This window comes from Lynx rufus, unplaced genomic scaffold (assembly GCF_022079265.1).
Source record: "Lynx rufus isolate CCGP_SWC_20201006 ecotype Redwood Valley unplaced genomic scaffold, mLynRuf1.p SCAF_5, whole genome shotgun sequence".
Classification (NCBI taxonomy): Eukaryota; Metazoa; Chordata; class Mammalia; order Carnivora; family Felidae; genus Lynx; species Lynx rufus.
Window position 1 is genome coordinate 36,614,209 of NW_025814867.1, and position 23,221 is coordinate 36,637,429.

General features: G+C 45.1%; 1 protein-coding gene across 2 annotated transcripts in view; it reads left to right on the forward strand.

Annotated features, from left to right (window-relative positions):
• PXYLP1 (2-phosphoxylose phosphatase 1) overlaps nucleotides 1-6,320 on the forward strand; it is a 73,041-nt gene extending 66,721 nt beyond the window's left edge. For both annotated transcript variants that reach the window (XM_047100095.1, XM_047100096.1), the window contains exon 7: nucleotides 3,978-6,320. In XM_047100095.1, coding sequence (XP_046956051.1) covers nucleotides 3,978-4,918 — 941 coding nt within the window. In that variant the 3' untranslated portion in view covers nucleotides 4,919-6,320. The remainder of the gene's footprint in view (nucleotides 1-3,977) is intronic.
• The last annotated feature ends 16,901 nt before the right edge of the window (nucleotides 6,321-23,221 follow it).

Below are 23,221 nucleotides of genomic sequence, written 5' to 3' on the forward strand. Positions count from 1 at the left end.
TGTGCTCAGGTGTGGGAGGGGCAGAGAGAGAGGGAGAGAGAGAATCCCAGGCACCCCAGGCCTGTAGTGGTTTAAAACAGGAGTTCTCATCCTATCAGACCAAGCACCCCTTTTTGTTAACAGGTATTTTGTGGTGCTCCTTTAACCATCCTGAAGTGAAATTCAAATATAATATGACCTATTTTAAAGAAGGGCAATTATATCAGATACCCTAACTATAATATAAAGAAGAAACAAAAGGAAATGAATTTGTTATATAATTTTATGTCTCAATATAAAAGCTTGAGCACACCCACACTAGCAAATAGAATGACACAGTCGGTTATTTATGCGGACAACTGTGACAACTGTGACAGTTGTAAATGCAGTCTGACTGAGGGATATTACACCGGGGACTCTAAAACCATGTTTTGGGACATGATTTTTTTGGCAAGTTCTGATCAAAGTAAGATCAGACGTCCCTTAATTTATATTGCATATCTGGAAAAAATCAGTGGATGTTAATCGTATGTAAAAATGGTTTTATATTTATGACACAAAGAAACAGGTTGTAGGCTAAAGTATTTTAACAGGTTTTTCATGTGTGGGAATATTTTGTGGTACACAAAAGTTAGGTGGGACAGAGAACAGTTCCTTGTGGAGACTGTCTAGCTCCGTGGCCCCCACCCACTAAGTATCAAGAATGTTCTTCCCCACATTATTGTGACAACTAAACCCCCAAACGCTCCCTGAGACCAGAGCCATGCTTGCTGAGAACCACTGGTCACACTCTCTGGTTGCAAGCAACAGAAACCAACTCAAGCTAAAGAGGTACATTTATTGTAAGGATTCAAGGTGATTCACAGACTTAGATTTAAGGGCAAGAATATGACCAGGCCTCCAGAGACTGGAACCAGGAATAAAAAAAAGCTGTCTGTCCCAGCTTCTGTGGTTTTGCTCTCTCCACAGAGTGACAGTCTTAGCCACACCCAGAGATGAACTGCAAGTCCAAATTCTGTTTTTCCCTCATGGGTGTCTTCTTTTTTTTTTTTAATTTTAGAGAGAAAGCACGAGCAGGAGAGAGGGGTAGAGGGGAGAGAAAGAGAATCTCTAGCAGGTTCCATACTCAGCATGGAGCCAGACACAGGGCTCATTCCACAACCCTGGGATCATGACCTGACCCAAAATCAAGAGTCAGATGTTCACCCGACTACTGAGTGCCCCAAGTCCAAATTCTTGAGAGAGAGAGAGAGAGTGTGTGTGTGTCTGATGGGGTCCTTCAGGGTCAGTGCCCATCAGCTGGCTAGGAGGTCAGGGTGACTAGGCATTGAGCAGTGGGGGCCCAGCCGCTAGATCCAGGAGCTGTTCCCTGAAAAGAGGTTGGGGGAGGTGGCCCTTACACACTTAGAGACAATTGTTCATTCTGACCTCTCTTCTCAATTGGTCTATTATCTACATCGTTTTCTAAATCAACATTACTCTAGAAATCATTTTCTCAGTACTGTTTGTTCCTGTTCCCTTATTCTCTTTTTTAATGCTCACTTTTATCTTCTATTCTAAATTTCGTTAAAAACATATGGATGTTAGAATAACCATTTATAACTGAAACACTTTTGGCACCCCCACAGTAACTATATAAGATTGATCATTAGTGCCTACTCTATTCAAGACGCTTTGGCAGCTGCTGAGTGTAGGAGAGAGGAGTGGCTGGATGAGTAGATGCTCCCCGGCTTGTCCTAAAGGAACCTGCAGCTGCCATGGGACAGCACGCAAGAAGGCAGCTCAGCATGCTGCTGCAAGCTGCACGGTCCTACAGAGTAGACCCAGGGCTGTAGAGTGCACAGGCCTGTGAAACGGGACCGTTGACGTCCGCCCGACAGGGCCGGTGAGGTGGTGAGCAAGATTAGCGTGTGTAAAATGCCTAGCACGGTGCCAGCCTACTCTAAGCTCAGTGATTACAGCTCAAGCCCTGGAGATCCAGTGACAAATTGGAACAGGAAGGAATTTTTTTTAAGCTTATTTATTTTGAAAGAGAGAGCATGGGAGGGGCAGAAAGAGAGGGAGAGAGAGAATCCCAAGCAGGCTCTGTACTGTTAGCACAGAGCCGGATGCGGGGCTCAAACTCACGAACCATGAGATCATGACCTGAACCGAAACCGAGTGTCAGACGCTCAACCAACTGAGCCATCCAGGTGTCCCAGGAAGGAATTCTTGATCTGACCTGGAGGAGGAGGAAGGAAGACTACAGAGAAGGCAGTATTGGAGGTAGAGACTGGATGAGGATTTCTCTAGGCAGAGCAAGGGGAAGGGCATGAACAAAGCCATGAAGAGATATATGTTGGGAGAGGATAGGAGACCCTAAATGGCTAGAACATAGTATTTCTGCATGAAAATGCAGGGAGAAGGCACTGTGAGCAGGGACTAGGAGGGTGAGGTTGGGCCTGCGGGGATATTGGGGGTCTTGAGTTCCAACTCTGCCGCTTAACAGCTCGGTTTCTTCAGCTGTAAAATAAGGAAATTGGGTATGATGATAATATGCTTTCTTTATCAGGTTTTTGTGAGGATGAAAGGAGAAAGATCTGGCATGTGGGAAGCACTCAGCCTTGATGTATGTAGCCTAGACATAGGTAGACCCAGAGGTGAATTGGGTGGCCCAATTCTTAATCTTAATTCTTAACAGATTCTTAATCTTTGTCACTCATGGTTTGCCTCTTTATGCAAATCATTTTGGAAATAAATGCCTAAGACCTGTGTCAGCGCCGATCTCTGAAGGAATTCCCTCGATATTCTTCCTTCAGAACGGGACCCAGACACCCTTCATGATACTTTCTTTAGCTGTTCCCCTTCCCGGGCCAAAGTAGTTCCCTCTGTCTCACGCACCTCAGCCTTGAGTTGTCTCAGGTTTTCATATCATTTGGGCATCTGAATAAGTGACATTGGTCATGAACTGGTCATGGGGCCTGCATGTGGCTTACCCTCTCCGAGAATTCATATCTGTTGCTGAGATTCCATCACCCCTACATCCTACTGCTTGGAGGGTGAGCTTGCAGATTGTTTTCTGTTTGAAGATAAGGCTTTCCTTTTTTTTTTTCAAGATAATGTGTTACCATACTGTGGTGGTTCAAAAATAAAACTTGTTAAACTTTTAGTTAACAGGTAAATTTAAAATTTTTGTTCCTATGTTCCATTTATCCCATTTCTGTGCCCCTGTCATCCCCAGGTAACCATTGGTATTAGTTTCTTGCATGTCCTTCCAAAGGTTCTTTATGCAAAACACAGACACATTCTGTAGTTTATGCAAAACTACAAATATACATTCTTACTTTTCCCTCATTTTTATTTAAAAGGGCTATAATAAATGTACTGTTCTGCACTTTGCTTTTTTTCAAGTATTCTATCCGGTATCTGAGCAATCATTCCATATCTGTGCAGACAAAATATCCTTGATGGGCTGGTAACCCTGCGGCAGGATTAGACGGAATGCCGCTAGAAGGTTAGCAGAGAGCCTTCGCTTGGGAGAGTAGGGAGAATGAGGGAGAGAACTCCACGGCAGTGAGGGGACTAGGGAGCCAGCAAACAACTTTTTTTCTTTACCTGAGTGATTCCCATGGGCCTTCACTGCATACTAAAGAATGCTGTGTCCTTGGGCAGGTTGGAGAAAGCTCTCCTTAGGCCCATGCCAATTACAGCCTTGACACCTACCAGCAGGGCATTTCCTGCCTTCTGAGGCCCACCAGTCACGATGCCCCTTCCCAGGGAAGGGGCTGGGCAAGAAGGGAGGGATTGGTGCTCCCCAGCTCTGCCCATCCCTTCATGGATGATAACCCCAAGGGGCTCCCTTCATGAGCTGATGGAGCTTCCACACGCTGGGGGATGGTTTTGGTTATATTCTCAGGCACTGATGTAAAGCATTGTAGAGTTGGCCACAGACTTGAATTCCCTTTGCTACTCCTTCTGCTGAGCTAGTAGTGAGGGCAGCTCGTGTCCCTGTGTTTCAGGAGTCGTGCAGCATTTGCAGAATGGCCAGCTGCTGAGGGACATCTATCTAAAGAAACACAAACTCCTGCCGAATAACTGGTCCACAGACCAACTTTACTTGGAGACCACTGGGAAAAGCCGAACGCTCCAGAGTGGGCTGGCCTTGCTTTATGGTTTTCTCCCCGATTTTGACTGGAAGAAGATTCATTTTAGGCACCAGCCAAGTGCTCTCTTCTGCTCCGGAAACTGCTATTGTCCCCTGAGAAACCAGTATCTGGAAAAGGAACAGCGTCGGCAATACCTCTTACGTTTGAAAAACAGCCAGCTGGAGAGGACCTACGAGGACATGGCCAGGATTGTGGATGTCCCCACCAAACAGCTTCGAGCAGCCAACCCCATAGACTCCATGCTCTGCCACTTCTGCCACAACGTCAGCTTCCCGTGCACCAGAAATGGCTGTATTGACATGGAGCACTTCAAGGTGATCAAGACACATCAGATAGAGGACGAGAGAGAGAGGCGGGAGAAGAAACTGTATCTGGGCTATGCACTCCTGGGCGCCCACCCCATCCTCAATCAGACCGTCACTCGGATGCAGCGTGCTGCGGAGGGCAGGAAAGAAGAGGTCTTCACCCTCTACTCTGCTCACGATGTCACCCTGTCACCAGTTCTCAGTGCCTTGGGCCTTATGGAAGCCAGATTCCCAAGGTTTGCAGCCAGGTTGATCTTTGAGCTCTGGCAAGACAGAGAAAAGCCCAGTGAGCATTCTGTCCGGATTCTTTATAATGGTGTTGATGTCACGTTCCACACCTCTTTTTGCCAGGACCACCACAAGCATTCTTCCAAGCCCATGTGCCCCCTAGAAAACCTAGTCCGCTTTGTCAAAAGGGACATGTTTGTGGGCCTGGGGAGTAGTACTAGTACTAATTATTATGATGCATGTCACAGGGAAGGATTCTAAAAGGTGAGCAGCACAGTGCTCATAGAATCTATGCCAATAGAGAGGGATGGGAAGGGTCTGCTTCTAGTTCTGTCTGTTGCCAAGGGTTTAAGATTATTGATTTATAAAGGCTAGAAATTGTGTTTTAGAGCCACGTAGATGGTTGGGTTGAACAGTAAGTACGTCACTATAATTGGGTACACGAGTTAGTTACTTGGTACGTAATGGCCAGTTCACAGAGAAAGGGAAGGTACTTTTATCAGAGCCAGACTTCGCTTACAACGCCAGAATAATAATTCAATACTCAAAGTTGGCGATCCACATGTATATTATTTTGATCCGCCATGGTACTATATGATGGAACCAGCAAACCTCAGCCCGCATTTTCTTCACCTGGGACAATTTTACCTTGTCCTAACTTCAAGGAAACATTTCCTGAAGTGATTTATCTGAAATAGGGGTCAGCAAATTTTTTCGGTACAGGGCCAGATAGTAAAGATTTCAGACTTTGAGCACCCAAAGGCCACATACAGTCCTCACTGTTCAGCTCTGCTCTTGGAACATGAAAGCACCCACAGACAGCACATAGCCAGACGAGTGTGGCTGTGTTCATGGGCTGCAGTGTGCTGACCCCTGACCTCAGAAAACTGGCTCCTCTACAGTTTGCACTTTCAGCGCTTTAAGAAGCAATTGAACGCAGAGAATTATTCAGTGGTGCCTCCAGTAACCTCCACTAGACACACCGAATTTGGTCTATATCTGGTGTTACAATAAAACTTGAGGGGAAGTAAATATCAAATCCGAATGAATCATAGAAAAATTGTTAGAATAATACTTGATGTTCATGATGATCGTGGTAGATGATAATTTTAAGTATGTTTTAAATATTTGTCTGCTGTAGTCTATTTGCTGTATATGCTGAGATTTTTGTATTCCATTTAGTATTTTTATAGTCTGGGAAAATATTTTCTAAGGCCAGTTTTAGATGTGCTCTTATTCCTATGTGATATTCAATTTACTGTACCTGCTTGGTGGTTAGAAGGAAAGCCAGAAGCTGAATTCGGGCACTTTCTTCCAATAAAACTAATTATGGCCCATTCCCTTTGACCAGCCCTAGAATTAGATCAGTTTTTAAACCATTTTCGTCAGTTTCAAATGGTAAATTCTAACTGATTTTTAAATAAGTTTTTGGAAGAACTTTGTTACTAGATAGTTAAATAAGCTTTATAAGGTATTTTATATATTAGAAGCAATTATAATGAAATCTGTGGTTTCTGAACTAAAATGGTGCTAGTTCCTTGTGAAGAAATGTAAAGTGCAGGTGAGACTTTCCTGTGTCGTTGGCATTCCAAACTTTTTGTTTTTGTCTAATGTTGCCTTTGGATACATACGTCCATTTCTATAAATAAATTTTTGAAGAATACTCGGTACATACAAGTCATGGTTTGTACCTATGGGTCTTTTCAAGTAAGTTCTGGTATTTTAGAAATGTATCCTTTTGTTTTTGTTGTAAGTAAAAATGTTGCAAATTAGAAAACTCTCCAGTACCTGCGGAGAAAAGAGGCCAGGACCCGTGGCCCGGCTGCAGGCTGCGCATGGGGCCCAGGGGACATGCACAGCTAGTGGCCTTGGACTGGTTTGAAATCCATTTACACAGCTCCTTTCATTGCTGAAAATCGTGCTGTCTCTTGAGTACTTAGACCTAATCAGTTGGGGTTTGCTTCCACTCACGGTATATTTGAATTAGGACTGCTAAACACAGCTTGAAGATTTAAAACCAAAAGTGAATCAGAAGATGTTTTAAAAATCATTTGGAAACGTCTCTTGATAAAGGTAAATATTTTGGATAAAAGTCAACATTAAAAGCATAGGTAAGAGGTTTTTGCCTCCCAAGACATCAGGTATGTACATCATCAATATACCTTCCTCAGCATCAAGTACTGAGACATCTCTCCATAAACAAACACTGAGCACTGAGCCGAGATTAATGCATTTAGTTCTTCGTTTCTGGGCAGTGGTCTTAATGGCTTAGTTCATGGCAGGTGTGGGTGCAAATTCAGCTGTCTTGTTTTTATGATTAAAATTAATACATGCTCACTGGAAAACAATCAAACTATACTGAAAGCGGCTTCAAGTGAAGTTCTCTTTTCTCACCTCCAGAGAGAACACTGTGAGCTGTTTGACAGATACTCTTCCAGAAATTTTCCATGCAGATGTACAAATATATGTAATTTTTAAATAAGATCACTTTGTATATATTGTTCTGTGATTTGCTTCCCTTAAAATATATTTCTTATTAACTTACTTCCCTTAACAGTATGTCTTGGAGGTATTTCCACATTGAGATAGATGATAGGTAGGTAGCTAGCTAATATTTGCATAATATTTAATGATACAGATGAGACTTTTGAAAAAAATTTTTTCATGATTATTTATTTTTGAGAGAGCGAGAGAGACAGAGCACGAGCTGGGAAGAGACAGAGAGAGAGGGAGACACAGAATCCGAAGCAGGCTCCAGGCTCTGAGCTGTCAGCACAGAGCCTGATGCAGGGCCCGAACCCGCAGACTTCAAGATCATGACCTGAGCCGAAGTCAGACACTTAACCGACTGAGCCTCCCAGGCTCCCCTAAAGACATATTTTTAAAATATTAAATGAATGAAATTGAAACTTAAAGGTACTAAAATGAGACCACAGGCTTTTGAGGTACACAGAACAAGCAGAAGCCAGCGATTGTACACGTTAATTTTGTAGCCCAATTGAGCAGTTAACCCTTTTTCAGTACAGCTGCAGATATTAACATGACTAGAGTGTTTCTCAAATTTCACTGATAAACAATTGGAGAACTCAATACTGCTGTTAACCCTATTTGAGGATCTTCGAGGCTATAGCAGAATTAGGCTTTTGAAAGATGTGAGTGATTCCTTTGCCTAGGACCCCTAAAAACGGATACAGGAGAGGCAGGGATGCATGCTTCCATTTCTGTGAGTCTTCAGGAAGCCTTCTGAACAGATTTAGCAGCCCAAGCTAGTATGGGTGTACCCGGGTGTGTTTAAACACAGCCCCAAGTACAGAGCAGAAAACAGCTAGGGTTTTTACATTGCAGTACTGGCTTTGATAGTGGCCAGAGTTCTGGCCTGGGCCCCAATTAACTCCCATTGCTCAAGGCCACTGAACTAAATGTTGGTACCTGCCCTGTAGCCATCTCATGAATACTTGTGCTTGAGAGGAACCAGCCGAATTCAGAGTGTCTGGTCAGGCGGTCCTGGCCTCTCAAACCCACTTGCCAGCTGAGACTGGCCTTGATGTGAGGAGCAGGTATCACTGGAGTGTCCACTTGGCTCTTCCCAGAGCTGTGGAGCCCTTCAGCAGGGGGCGGCCTGAGGCCTGGCTTCTGGATACCTGGGAGCAGTAAAGGCACCGTTTTGGGGTCACACTTTCCTTGAGAAATGCCCCACAAGCATTTCTTTATCAATCTAAATGCTCTCAAGAAGTTCCTGTTACCCCTAACACAAATGGGGAAGCAGGCTGGAGTGGGGTACGGGAGTGAAGTCACTTTTCCAAAAGAAGAGCCAAGCCTAGTGTCCAACCCAAGTGTGTGTGACACCGGTCAACTTCATAGCGCTTGTACTGTGTAACACATCATGGAAAAGTCTTTTCCTAGACTAATTTAATCCTCCCAGTAGCCCTACAAGATACCATATTTGCCGGTGAATATCAATGAGTACTAAAACATAGTGGGGTTACAACTGTTAAAAATTTAAATGATCAGGAAAATATTCCAGCTGTGCCTCTGACCATCTGTGGTTGCTGCTTTTCTTATGAAAAAACCACATAATATAAAACTAATCTTTGCAGTGATGTTATACTCAGCCATTAGGGGATGGCATCAAACATAATGTCTAGCCTTCAGGGAGGGCCCAGTCTTCCATCTGTAAAGGAGATAGGGTAGTTTGGGGCGCGTGTTTGAATAGGGAGACCAGCTGTCCCGGTTTGCCTGGGACTAAGGAGTTCCCCAGGATGAGGGACTTTTCATTGCTAAAATTGAGCACATTCCAGGCAAACTGCGACAGGCTGGTTACCCCAGGGTTACATGAGACACGTGTCAGGTAGTACCATCATTCCCACTTTATAGAAACAGGTAAGTGTGATGGCGTGACCCATCTGAGATTTCACACAGTAGGCAGCAGAGGTAGGACTCAAAGCTCTTGCCCGTTTAACTCGAAGGACCATGTTCTTAAGCAGGACACGACAGTGCCTCTCAAAACCATTTAGGACTTTGGGTGCCACAGAAACCTGAATACAATGGTTAAGCAAATAAAGCCTTTCATTTTCCCCAGTGGCCCGAGCGTCAGAAACCCAGACTGCTATTTACATCTTACCGGCTGGAACAGGATCCATTGGCCCACCTCCATTGCAAAGGAATCTAGGAGAGTGAATATTTTTGTTGGGCACACTGCTGTCTCTTTTTTTTTTTTTTAATATTTTTTAAATGTTTATTTTTTGAGAGAAACAGAGTGTGAGTGGGGGAGGGACACAGAGAGAGGGAGACACAGAAGCTGAAACAGGCTCCGAGCTCCAAGCTGTCAGCACAGAGTCTGACGCGGGGCTGGACCTCATGGACCATGAGATCGTGACCTGAGCTGGAGACGGACACTTAACCAAGTGAGCCACCCATGCGCCCCCAGGTGCCTCTTAATAAGGAAGAACGGGGAGTGGATATTGGGAAGACCACTTCACGACTCTTCCCCAGCAGCTGGCAGTGTCTTCTTCCTGGGACAGCCACATCCAATGAGTAGGCAAGGCAGGGATTGAAAACCCTGGGGACAACGCTGAGGGGCCATCCCTGTTTCAGCACTCCCCATGGCATCAGCGGAGGCCTCATGACTGCATCACAGTCCACTTCTGCCTCATCTCCTGCCTCCCCTTCCTCCGCAGCATTGGCCCCAAGAACATTCACGAGTAAACTTCCCACATGCATCCCTCTCAGAGTCGGCTCCTGGGAACAGACCTGCAACAGAAGGCAAGCAAAGCCTAGGGCCTAAGGCCTCTGCCAGTCTGGGCAGTAAAACGGGGTCAGTTGCTTGAAAGGGATAGTATATCTATTGATGACGAATTTCTTCTATCTCTGCCTTTGAGGGGCTTAGTGTGGCAGTTCAGTAAGTGCACAAGAAGCAATAGGAGAAACTTGATCTTGAACAGCCCAAAGCTGATTACACAGAACTGTTCTACCAAGACTTCCCATTTATTGAACACATACCAGGGGCTGGACACTGGGAGAGCCATTATGTCTCATGGGCTGTGTAAGCATTTATTATCTCCATTTTACAGGTAAGGAGACCGGGGCCCAGAGGTAGGCCTCTGCCCAGGATCCCACAGTCAGTAGGAAGTGGCAGATTCAGGACTGGAGCGTGGGTTTTCCCAGACAACAGACCTCTTCCAGCTCCCTTGGCGCTCAGCTTCCTCCGCCCCCTTACTCCACTACCCTCCTACAAGTGAATAAGCAAAGCCTGAAAACTGCCATACAGCTGAGTCAACCTTAGTCCAGGGAATGATCTCTGTTACATTCGTGATTCCAGCTCCCTCCATTTCTCTTCCCGCTTTTTTCTAAGGCAGCATTTCTAAGAAAGTAGGATCATCTTCTCATGGGTTGTTTTAGCCTGCATTCCGAGAGCAGTCTGAGGGGGATAAAAAAAACCAAAAAACCCTTAAGTGTAGGTGTTTATGAGGGAATGTTGTCCTGAGGACAGGAGCGAAGGGCAGGGAAGGTGACAAAGGGAAGAGGGAAAGCTGCAGTGGGGCTGTGGGCCGAGCCACCACGGTCACCGGTGGCTCCAGCCCACGCGACCTCCTGACAAACCTGAGACGCATCTGAACCATTCACCTGGAGGAAGACCAGAGGGACGTTGACCCCTTGCTCCCATCCTCGGCTGTCTGCCCCCTGTTGCTGGGTCGGACCCGCAGGAGTGCAGAGGGTTCACCTGGGCACCCTGGCGTCCGAGAAGCCCTGAGGCAGAAAGCAAGAGCATAAGATGCTGTCAGGTCAAGGCCTGCATGGACTCGGTCGCCACAACAGTGGGCGTACAGAGACGTTAGGCCGAGAGAGGATGGGGAAAGGCAGCAGGAGACGTGTTCGACGTGAGGAGGAGTCAGTGTTCACTGAGCGCCTCAGGGTCCCGGGCACTGTGCTGTGCTTTGCAAGCAAAGCCTTGTTTCTGTCTCATAGCAATCCTGTGGCCCTGAGATCATCCTTCTTGTCTCCCATTTTCAAGCTGGAGAAAGAAGCTGAGAGGAGAGGTCATCCTCCGAGGCCTCCCAGCAGGGAAGTGGCAGACCTGGGAGTCAAAGCAGCAGACTCCCGAGCCCTTGCTCATCATCACTCCACCTTCGCAGTAAACATTCCTCACGGGCCCCACGTGAGTGTGTGAGGGTTTACTAATACATGCTAAGTCCACACTCGATATTTCTCTCTGGTGCATGGACTGTACAAATCAAACCACGCCCCTCCTTGTTGAAACCCCTTGGTCCTCCCCTACCTTCTAGAGAAAATCCAAGCTCCCTGAGGTGACTCACAAGGCCAAAGGGGTTGTGCACAGACTGCCGTCGTTGACACGTTTCTTGCATGCCTGGGAGAGAGAAAAAGGGCCAATGTCACCATGTGGGATGCCAGGTTTGCAGAATCTCTGAAGGGGACCGTCCTGTCCGGAGCCCCCCAGCCAGTCTTCCTCAGGACCTAGCAACCTCCCAGTCTTTCACTTTCTTCTGCTTCCCCATTTGTGTCTGAAGTAGGATATCCCAGAAAAGGAAAGAGCTTTGGAACCACACAGGCTGAGTTCAAAACCAGTTCTGCATCACTTCCTATTGTAAGCTGTGAGACCACAGATTCCCCATCTGTAAACTGGGGGTGATACCTCCTGTGAGAGTGTACATAAAGTGCTAGGCACAAGGACACCTCTATAATCACTATTGTCCCGAAGTTATTCTTTCTTTTAACTGCTCTGACACAAGGAAACCAGCTGGAGCCGGGATATGCTCCTGCCCGTTAAGCCAGAAAGCCCATCTGGAGCCATAATATCATGCTCTAGGCATACAACTACCTGGGCTCCTGCACTTCCCTTTGGCGGTGAAAAGAACTCGAATCTTCTGAGTCCTGCCTTTGTGCCCAATGCCGTATTTGACACCTTACGTGAACATCTCAGCTATTCCCAAAGGGAAATTAAGCTCATAGCTCATCCTTTCCCCATGTTTCCTTCATTATCTATATCTAACCTCCCTCTTTGGCGTTAGAGTTACTGCCCATCGCAGAAGGAGCAGCTGATCAGAGTCCAGCAAAGGAATTGAGTCATCGGCTTTAGGTCGATTGGTCTAGCCCCTCCTTAGCCCCTAGAGAAGCAGCTGCTGAAGCAGCAGCCCGGGAAGTGGCACGCACCTCGACCGAAGACAGATCCTGCCCTCTGTGCTTCACCTTTAGGGAGTTGCTACCCTCTGTGCCCTGGGAGAGACAGGTAAGATGCTCCTCCATTCTCCCTCCTCCCCCGTGGCTGGTGTGCTCCTGGCAGTGGTGCCTCGGAGTGGCAAGTCCTTCTGGTCGTAGCTGGCTGGCTTCCTCCTAGCTCGGGAGTCAAGCATGTCTTGGTTAAGCACTTCCTAGGTGAGAAATCCTTTCTGGAGCCTTTCCGCAAGCTGGCCGGAGACCGGGCTGCCACAAGCCTGAGGTTTAGCTCTGGAGTGTGCAGGGCACCGTTGGGAAGGGGCGCCACACTGCCGTCTAGTGTCAACTCTGCCTGGCCCTTGTTCTATAGCGTTTCCTCTGTCCCAGCAAACTGAAGCTCCCTCTGGTGGCCGAGGAGTCACCTCTCCTCTCCACTTGCCTATACAGTAGCCCACACTTGTCCTTAAGGGATACATTCCAGGACCCCCAGTGGATGCCTAAAACCGCAGATACTGAACCCTACATATACGATGTTTTTTCCTGTACATGCATGCACATAATAAATTTTAATTTATAAATTATCACGGTAAGACAATATTAATAATAAAATAGAAAAATTATAACAATATGCTGTAATAAAAGTTCTGTGAATGTGGTCTCTCTCTCTCTCCCTCCCTCCCTCAAAATATTGTACTGCACTCCCCCTCCTTTCTATGATGCTGTGAGATGATCAAATACCTACATGATGAGATGAAGTGAGGTGAACACGTAGGCACAGTGATGTAGCATTAAGCTGCTACTGATCTGACGATAACTCAGAAGGAAGATCATCTGCTTCTGGATCACATTTGACTGGGGGCTGAAACCATGGAAAGCAAAACCGCAAATAAGGAGGGGGGAGCGCTACCATATTGTCTTCAGGATGTAGCAAGTAGAAACACACTCTGTATCCAAATGGTTTCACCCCAGCTGCCCTTTGGTCCCACTGGTGACCCAGCTGTTCGGCATTGTCAAAAACTGGCTCCCTGATGAATGGACTGATCATTATATCGACCTTCGACCGATGAATCCTGACGGACTACTGTCCACCTAAAAAGTTAACGCTAAGTGACTGGCCAGTTGGCTGATTAAGTTTCTAAACCACAAATCACTTGACCTACTGGCTTTTTAACTGACCTTCTAACACTAAATAAGTAAATATCTGATAAGCTTGAACTGCCCGCCTGCTAACTCTTCCACTAACCAGCTGAATGACTGATGGCCCAGCAGAGGACCTGCAGACTGACAGCCTGGCTCCATAACTAAGGGTAACAGAAGGACGGAAAGAGAGACTGCCCCATCCTCATGGCCTGAGACTTGATGAGGCCCAATGCTTCATCCTCTGGGGACTTGGAGCCCTACTCTATCTCCTTTAGCACCACTTCAAAACTACAGAAAGGGCAACCAGGAAACTGATCCTCTGATTTACTTCTAGTGAAGTTCTTAATTAGGGACCAAAAGATAGGTTCTGATTTTGTTTTCAAAATCGTGGTTACACAGCTATGTTTATCTGGGAAAAGTGTTCACAGCTTTCACTGGATTCTTAAAAGAGTCCAGCAGACACATTCAGAACTACTGCTCTGGAAAAGGCCTCAGCAAACATTCAGATAAGCAAACCCCTTACCTGAATTTAAACTCCATTTATCCCTCCCATTAAGCCAGTGATAGGAAGGTAACCAGGAAGAGCCAGTCATAATCGACATGGATGTAGTAGGAAGGATAATGGCTGAGCTGTGTGTGAAGTTCCCAGAGAGAGGCCCAAAGAAATCAACATGTGTTCTTTTGGCCTGGAGGCCACACTTAGCCCAAGGTAACAGCACAACCTCCTCTGGGAGAGGCTCTTTGAACTGAGATGGATACATTTATCAGGGCCATTGTCTGGAGCATGGAGTATGTGTAAGTGTATGATCATGAGTAGCTATATGGCTGTATTTACACAGCAGTGTGCTCACAAGGGTGGGTATGGCAGAGCTGTATGGCTATGGGAATGAGTGTCCTTTGGGTCAAAGTATGCATCTAAATGGCTTTGTGAATAGAATTACACGTGTGCTCACTCCAGGATCCCTCCAGTGTTTTTTGGAGTTAAGACAGATTAGGAGCAAGAATTTCGTAAGGTGAGATCATCTGCAGACATGCCAGCAGCCCACATCAGAAATCTGAGAACCCTCAACTCCTTCCTCCCCGTGAGCCTTTATCACCCACTCAGTCCACACTGCCATTGTCACCATTGGTTATTATCACATCTCCCTAGACTACAGCTCGGTCTTCAATGCCCTCCCCTGGGGAACCTTCCCAACCACAACCACAGTGACCTTAATAAAATGAAATTAGGGTCGCAGTGCACCCCTGTCTGAAAGGGCGAACAGCTTTAAACTGTTAGGGGATGTCGCCATCTCATTAACTCGAAGGTCCTTTTAAGGTCGTTGCTCTGCTCCTTGGGGACTCTGAGCTCTCGAGGCCCCAGAATTTGGACGCATGGCCCCTCAGCCTATTCCTAAGCCACACCCCCAAGGTTTTAGCTCCGAAGCTTCTTCCTCCAGGCCATGAGGCGCTGCCCCCCTACATCTGACAGCTCAGAGATATCACAAACCGCTGTAATTGCCTAAATGCAATTTGCAATTGTAACTGACAGAGGTCCCAAGTCCGTTCTAACCCGGGACTCCTCCCCAAGATACAAAGAGCCAGAGCAGCACAGGCGTACACGACTCCCCCGTGGCGCAGAAACAGCAGCCGCAAAGTGAAAACGGAAATGTGCGTGCGCAAAGAGAACAGTAGGCACTACGACTCCCAGAATCCTCCTGACCAAGATTCCATTTCCCAGAAAGGCCCTCGGGGTCCCCACCCCGGAAATGCGCTCTTTTGCGAAAGCAAAACGTGGGACTAGCCTAGCAGTGGAGAAGGTTTCTGAATGGGTAGAACGGAGCGAAGTTTGTAGAGTGTTTGCCTCCAGAGGTCGTTCGTGAGTCACAGAAACCCGGCCTTTGAGGGAAAAGACCTGGCCACAGTCCTTCCGCGCTTCTTGGTGCGGTGTGCCGGTTCTTCTGCCGGTCCTTCTCAGCTTTTGCACTCTCTCCGCCTGCTCTGGCCTTGCCTGTCTGCGGAGGCTACAGACTCTCTGCCCACCCCCGGGCGTCTCTGAAGGTAGAGGCCTATAGCGAGGCAGTCCTGTGTACCCTTGTTCCCTGCATTGCCTGTCTTTCGCCGGGAATTCATACTGGATGGAATTCTTTTAACGACTTTTGAACATTTCTGCAGAATCTTAGTTGGTCAGTATTCCATTACATCTGCATAACGGCATTTTAAGGAATATGCAGTCCGGCTCAGCCTAGTTAAAAGGGACATCGAGGAGAAAATATTAGTGAAATATATAAAAGACTAATAATCCAAATATAAGTCAATAAGGAAAAGGTAACCCAATTGAAAAATGGACAAAGAATATGAACAGGCAATTCACAGAACAAGAAATAGTTAACCAAAACAACACATGTTAAGATTTCCAACATTACTAGTAATCGAGAAAAATACAATATAAAACAGCAAGCTGTTTATTTTCACCAAAAAATGCTATCAGATAGTTAAAAAGAGTAATAGGGTTGCTGATGATGTTTCTGACATCAAGCCTGTTCATCGAATTCGATGTTGACGTGAGCGCATATCGGCACAGTGCTTTTAGTAGGCAATGGGCTATATTTACCAGCCTTAAAACGCCTGCGTTCCCTTTGAGGTGGGGAGGGGCTGACGCAGAGCGGGCGGGGCTACGGGAATAGACGTAGTGGGAGGGACTGGAGGAATGGGCGTTAAGGGGAGGGCATAAAGGACTGGAATGTAAAGGGCGGGATCTGTAGGACCGGGAGTGATTAGAAAGGACTGGGGTTGGCGGAGAGGGAAAGGGACAAAGGCTTGGGGGAACCAAGAGGCACTTGAAAGGATAGGGGGAAGTGAGAACAAATGGCAGTGGGAGGATTAAGGGGGATTAGAAACAATGGGAGAAACTTGATGGGGACCCGCAGGGATTAGGAAGGTAAAATAGAAACACCTGGCTTTCAGTGAATTGACCTAGAGCCACTGGCATTACAAGACCTGCTATCATTGAGCAAGGCCGTTGTGGAAGAATGAGGTTTGTTAGCAAACAGGAAATACTGACTTTCAGAGTGCTACTAACTGTGCCTTGCAAGGTTCTTTTACTTCCTCTCCTCTTGGCTCTGTTTTCACATTGTAGTTTGTTTCTAAACGCAACCTGAGATCTTTAAAAACTCCTTAATCTGAAACTTCTGATGGTGAATGGCTTGTATCTTTCCCATGTGATCCTCAGATGCAAAATAGGCATTTCAGCTGCTTCAAGTAGAAAGTTACTGTGTCACTTTTAAAACTCGGAAATGCCCCCAAATCCTGGGAAGGCATCAACAATGGGTCTCTCTGTAATAGAATGCAAGAAGTAGGCATAAAGGGGTGCAAGTCCCAAGACTCTTCCACTTCTCTCTTGATTTGAGGCAAGCGTTCTTTTAGCAAATAGAGGGCCCTGTGGTCCCTGGCTTCTGTGGTTCATGCTGTTTTCCACACAGTGAACCACAGGGCAACCAGATAGCAAGAATCGGCAAAGGGACAGGGCTGTAAAGGGCTGAATTTGCAGCCCTAAAAATGCACACATTGAAGCCCTAAACCCAGTACTTTATATGTGACTGTATTTGCAGATAGGGCCTTTCAAGAGGTATTTAAGTTAGAATGAGGCCATTTTAGGTGGGCCCTAATCCAGTCTGACTGGTCTCCTTATAAGAATAATAAATTAGGACACAAAAAAGACACACTAAGGATTTGCACGCAGAGAGAAAAGGCCATGTGAAGACATGGCAGAAGGCAGCCATCTGCAAACCAAGCAGAGAGGCCTCAGAGGACACCAGCCCTTGCTGACATCTTGATCTTGATCTAACATCCTCCAAAACTGTGAGAGAATTAATTTCTGTTGATTAGACAACTAGCCTATGTTGTGTTGTGTTATGCCATCCCTAGAAAACTATTACGGGGGCCTTCACAGGTCTGGGAAAATAAAAATTAATTCAAGTCCTCCAGTTAACTATTACTGGGAACTGTTTAGAGGTGCTTCCTTTGAGCATGGAAGAAGCCCCTTGCTGCACTCCCATACACATATTTGTTTTTTGTTCAGGAAATGTGGAGTCTGCTATTACAGGGCCTGAAAAGTTCCCAGGGGTGTTGCGGGGCCATCGAGTGCAAGGATCAAGAAAGAATTCTTGAAATGTTATGTGGTGTAACTTAGTTTATTTAAGCAGCACATAGGCAGGACCCATGGGCAGAAAGGACTGCGCTTTTTTGCTGTATGAACCTGGTAGTTATATACTTAGTGCTCCAGGGGGAGGGGACGTGCAGGGAGTGTCAGATCATAAATGTTTGCTTTGAATTTCTACTCCTAAAACCGCTTTTGTAACATTTCTCCAGTGCTTATCATTCGGTTTGGTATTAACTATGAGTGAGATGTATAGACTGTCATGAGGCCCTTTAAGAACGTAGCAGCCAGCACATGTTGGCTCCTTACTGGAACTGTGCAGGCTGTAGATCAGCCAAAAGTGAACATTTCTCTGCTTCTGTCCCTCATCATTTCCCCCCTGGCCAATTTTCGGTCCTTAAATCTTGAAGGTTGTTGAAGGGTGAAGGCCTCATCTTCTGTGACTTCTTCAGGCTGACAGGGGTCATAGAGATGTCCCAACCTATGGACCAAAATTAGTCACTCTCTGTCCCTGCAAGTAACTATTATGGAAGGCTGTTGCCGTAGAGTCCAGAGTGGACATCAGGATGAATTTGTTTCAAGTAGTAAGGATCATATGTCGGCTGGGTGAAGGAGTCAGGAACTACTTGCAGGTATCTCAAGAATAGAGAACCAAGCAAACGAGACAACACATTAGGATTATTATTATTATTATTATTATGAAAATAAGAGCAATGAGAAGACCCTTTAGTGTGGATCACAGTCCACCTCCTGACCAGGAATGTAACCAGTCATTAAGTGACAATGTAGGATCTTTAAGAGCACCAATTTGATTATTCATATCAGTAAGTAATCTTGTTATATTTTTGTCATAATCCTGAATGTAGGTGCAACATTCCACTTTATTTATTTTTTTTTAATGTTTATTTTTGAGAGAGAGACAGAGCGCAAGCAGGGGAGGGGCAGAGAGAGAGGGAGACACAGAATCCGAAGCAGGCTCCAGGCTCCGAGCTGTCAGCACCGAGCCCGAGCCCGACGTGGGGCTCGAACTCACAAACCGCGAGACCATGACCTGAGCTGACTCAGACGCTCAACTGACTGAGCCACCCAGGTGCCCTGCAACATTCCACTTTAATAACGGCACATGTTCCTCCTTGTGCTGCTGAGACATCTAATGCCATTCTATTTTGTAGAACTGCTTTATACATGAATTATTTCAGAGTTTAATAATGCAATGTTATTTTAAGGGTCATTTAAGGCCTTAATTGTGTTTGTCAAGGGCCTCCATGTGCCATATGACATTTTCTAAACCTACTGATAGAAGAAAAATAGATGTCAGATGATCATACCAATGGAACACAGATCCTGTCCATTGTTGTTTTAGATATGGAAGATTAGCTGGAATTGTGATAGTCTTAGTGCTATGGCCATGCATCTAGCCGTAATCTATAGTACATCTTCCATTCCAGCCTAGTGGAAGCCATGGCTGCATATTTGGCCCATATAACCGTTGTGTTGCATTAGGTGTTAGCCATCTGATGCCCGGTCACTTTGTCCAGTCAGTAGCAAACCAATCAATTGCCTATAAAGTGACAGTATGTTCACAGGCTTCTGGGGGAGCCATCCCATTTGGTGAGTATGTTCAGCCATGAATCAAGGGTATGATGTTTTCTGTTCCCAGCATAAATGGTCTTCTGGCTTAGTTGTCCTGTTGTGGTAATAAGCCACATCGATTCATCCCATATTTGGTATCATCCTTCCTGGATGATATCGACAGGAAGGACTGTGTAGTTGAGGAATTTGTTGTTATGAGCCTACCTGTAGGTTGGCATATTCAGTTAAAATTTTAATAGATTTGAGGATAAGAGAAGGGCATCTTATCGCCTAGAGAGTCACATGTAACATCTACCATAGGCCAGCAAGAAACATTCTTTCTAGTAATAGAAATATCCCTCTATGTGCTAGTGTGGAGGTGATGTATCATATCAGCTACGTATTGATGTAAATAATGCCAATCTGTATCTTGTAAAGTAGAAACCCACCAAGGAAGGCCTGAAGTGCTTGATACGGGCAGTGAGCTACAAATCCAGCATGAATACTGGTTTTGTAGCTCCACGTAATGTTATACCGACTGTAAAAAAGAGTTACCACTTAGGTATGGTGTGTAGATGGCAGGTAAAAGAAAAGAGACCTTCATGTTTTCTTATCTCGTTGTTGAAAAGGAATTTGAGATCTGCTGGTTCACAGGAATATGAGGGCACATCGACCAGTTCATTGTCACTCTCTGTTGAAGGGGTATAAGTTTAATTCAAGAAATATGAGTCTATGTTGAGTGACCTTCTAGTTTTACCGCAGTGGAGTGCTTAAAATGACCCTGTAAGGTCATTTCCATTTAAGAATTTGTTCTCCTGAGTTGTTTGCCTGCCAGTCTATTTTAAATAGACTAGTTCTCTGGGGTTTACTCATAAAGAATTTTGAATTTCCTTAGGGTCCGGTTTTGGCAGTACTTTATTAGCGTGTTTGTTAAGAGTTTTATGGACTAATCTAGTGTCTAATGAGAAGTGTAACATTACTTTAGTCTGGGACTGAGGATAAGTCAATGGTAAGGGTCAACCATATATTAATTCAAAAGGGCTTAACCCTAATCTTTCCTGTGGGGTAGTTCTTATTCCTAAGAGACCTATTTGTAAAAGAGTTACCCAGTTTTCTTGTGTTTCTATCCTCATCTTAGTAAGGTATCTTTTAAAATTATGGTTGGCCTTTTCAACTGTGCCTGGTGATTGAGGATGTCAGGCTATATGTAAAAAATATTTAATTTTATGGGTTTGGGCTACCTGTTGAGTTATTTGAGCTGTAAAGGATGGGGCATTGTCACCTTGAAGAGATGAAGGGAGCCCAAACTGGGGACCGATTTCCCTTAATAAAGTCTTTGTTACTTCAGTAGCCTTTTCTGTCTCACATGGGAAGACCTCCATCCATCCAGTAAAGGTGTTTATATAGACTAATGAATATTTATATCCCTTATAAGGTGGCAACTGTAAAATCAATTTGCTAGTCTTCCCCAGGGTATTTTCCACATCTTTGGGCAAGTGTTAAAAAACGAAGGTGGTTATAGTGCACCTTCAAGGTTAACCTGGGCACACACTGCACAAGACTTACATGCATTTTATAAAACGGCTCTTAATCCTATTCCATCAAATAAGGGTTTGGTGAAATTCCATAAAGCTTCTCTTCCCATATGAGTAGCCTGGTGCAATCTTGTTGCTAATTTGCATTGTTTTTCCTTAGGGACAAAGATTTTTCCTTTATCACTTCTTATACCATCCCTCAGCAGTTTTAGTAGATTTTCCCCCAAGTGTTCTGTTGTTCCCTTCCATAGTATAAATGGAAACCACAGTGCTTAAGAGATTAGAGACTGGTCTAAGACTCAGAACTAGTTTAGTTCAAGCTGTCACTTGGGCTGCCAAATTGTCTAAATTATTTCCTTTAGATTCTAAATTTGTTCCCTTTGGATGTCCTCTAAGATGCTTTACAGCAGCTTCTTTAGGGAGATGAACTGCCTCTAACAGAGTTACAAATTTAAGTCCATATTTAATAGGGGAATTATGACTAGTTAATAATCCCTTTTACTTCCAGATGGCACCATATGCATGAAGTGCAAGGAAGGCATACACACACACACACACACACACACACACACACACACTCTTAGACCTTTTTAAAAAATGTTTATTTATTTATTTATTTGTTGAGAGTGTGGACATGAGTAGGGGAGGGGCAGAGAGAGAGAGAGGGAGAGACAGAATCGCAAGCAGGCTCTGTGCTGACAGCAGCGAGCACCATGTGGGGCTCCAACTCACATGAACTGTGAGATCCTGACCTGAGCTGAAACCAAGAGTCAGATGCTTAACCAACTGAGCCACCCAAGTGCCCCAACTCTTAGGCCTTTAGCTAACTGAAGAGCTTGCATGAGAACTATCAGTTCTGCCTTTTGAGCTGAAGCATTGGTTGGTAACAGGTTGGCTTCAGTAGCTTTCATGAAACTAACAATTACATACCCAGCTTTACTTTGTCCTTCTTACGTAAAACTACTGTCGTCTATAAACCACCTATCTGTGGCTTGATCTTTCAGATCCAGACGTAGCTGGAATAGACTAATTCTATTGCCTCTTTACAGTCATGCTCAGGCAGAGTAGTAGCATGGCCTCGTCCAGGCATGAGGAATGCTGGATTTAGGGTTTGACAGGTTTGAGAACAGTACTGGGGGAATCTAAAGTATAGTTTGATCTTTAGTCATCACCCTGTCGTTCACTGATGTCCTTTAGTTTCTAAAGGACAGTGATAAGAAGTCATCACTGTCAATGGCCGTCCCATTGAAAGTTTAGATGCTTCTACTAGCAATGCAGTGGCTGCTACTGCTCAGAGACATGCTAGCCATCCTTGGGCTGTACTTTCAATGGCTTGGAAAAACATCCTATAGGTCTCAATTCATGCCCGTAGTTTTTGTGTTAGTACTCCTAGGGCTTGGCCCTGTTTTTCAACAATGAATAGGGTAAATGGGTTTTTCTAAGTTTGGTAGAGCCAGGGCCTGGCCGAAGATAGTTTAGTTTTTAGTTGTTGAAAGGCCCCCTGTTGTTCTTTGTCCCATTTTAAAGGCTCTTATTTGGCCCCCTAGTGGCCTTATATTGAGATTTAGCAAAGACTCCAAACCCTGGAATCCATAGGTGGCAAAATCCAGCCATTCCTAAAAAGGTTTGGAGTCGTTTTTTCTTGTGGCAGGAGGTCCCAATTCTATTATAGCTCTTTTTCTCTCAATTGACAGGGAATGATCTCCAGGAGTTCATACAATATCCTAAGTATTGTACTTTCTGTTTAGAAATTTAGAAATCAGAAATTAGAATTAGAAATTAGAATTTCAGCCTTTTAGGTGATACTCAGTATCCTCTCTCTCCAAGAAAGTTTAGTACACAATAGAATTATAGCCCAAGGCCCCTTTTATGGGGCTGCATATTAAAATTTCATCAACATATTGTGATATTGTTCCTTGAGGCAATGCAAGATATCTAAGTTCTCTACTGAGTGCCTTGCCAAACAAATGGGGACTATCTCTAAATCCCCGTGGAAGGACTGTCCTTGTGAGCTGCCATGCTTGTTCTCCTAAAGGAGTCCATTCAAAGGCAAATAGAGTCTGGGCCTCTTCTCTTAAGGGGATACAAAAGAAGGCATCCTTTAAATCAAGCACTGTAAACCATTCTGTATTGCCCAGAATTTGAGTCAATAATAGTATAAAGGTTTGGTACTAGAGGGTGAATAGGGACTCTACCGCTTAGTTTATTGCTTTGAGGTCTTGTACCATTCTGTGCTCACCATTAAGCTTCTTAACAGGCAAAATGGGAGTATTAAAAGGGGATAAACAAGGTTTAAGAATTCCATATTTAAGAAATTTACCTGTAAGTGGTTGGAGTCTAGCTCTGGCTTCTCTCTTAAGAGGATATTGTTTTTTTGTGTGGAATAATAGCAAGATCCTTTAGACCTACTTTGATGGCATGGACCCATATTGCCTTCCCTGGGATGTCACAGTTCCATGCTTGTGGGTCTACTCGTTCCCAAACATTAAGGGGAATTCCAGGATGAAT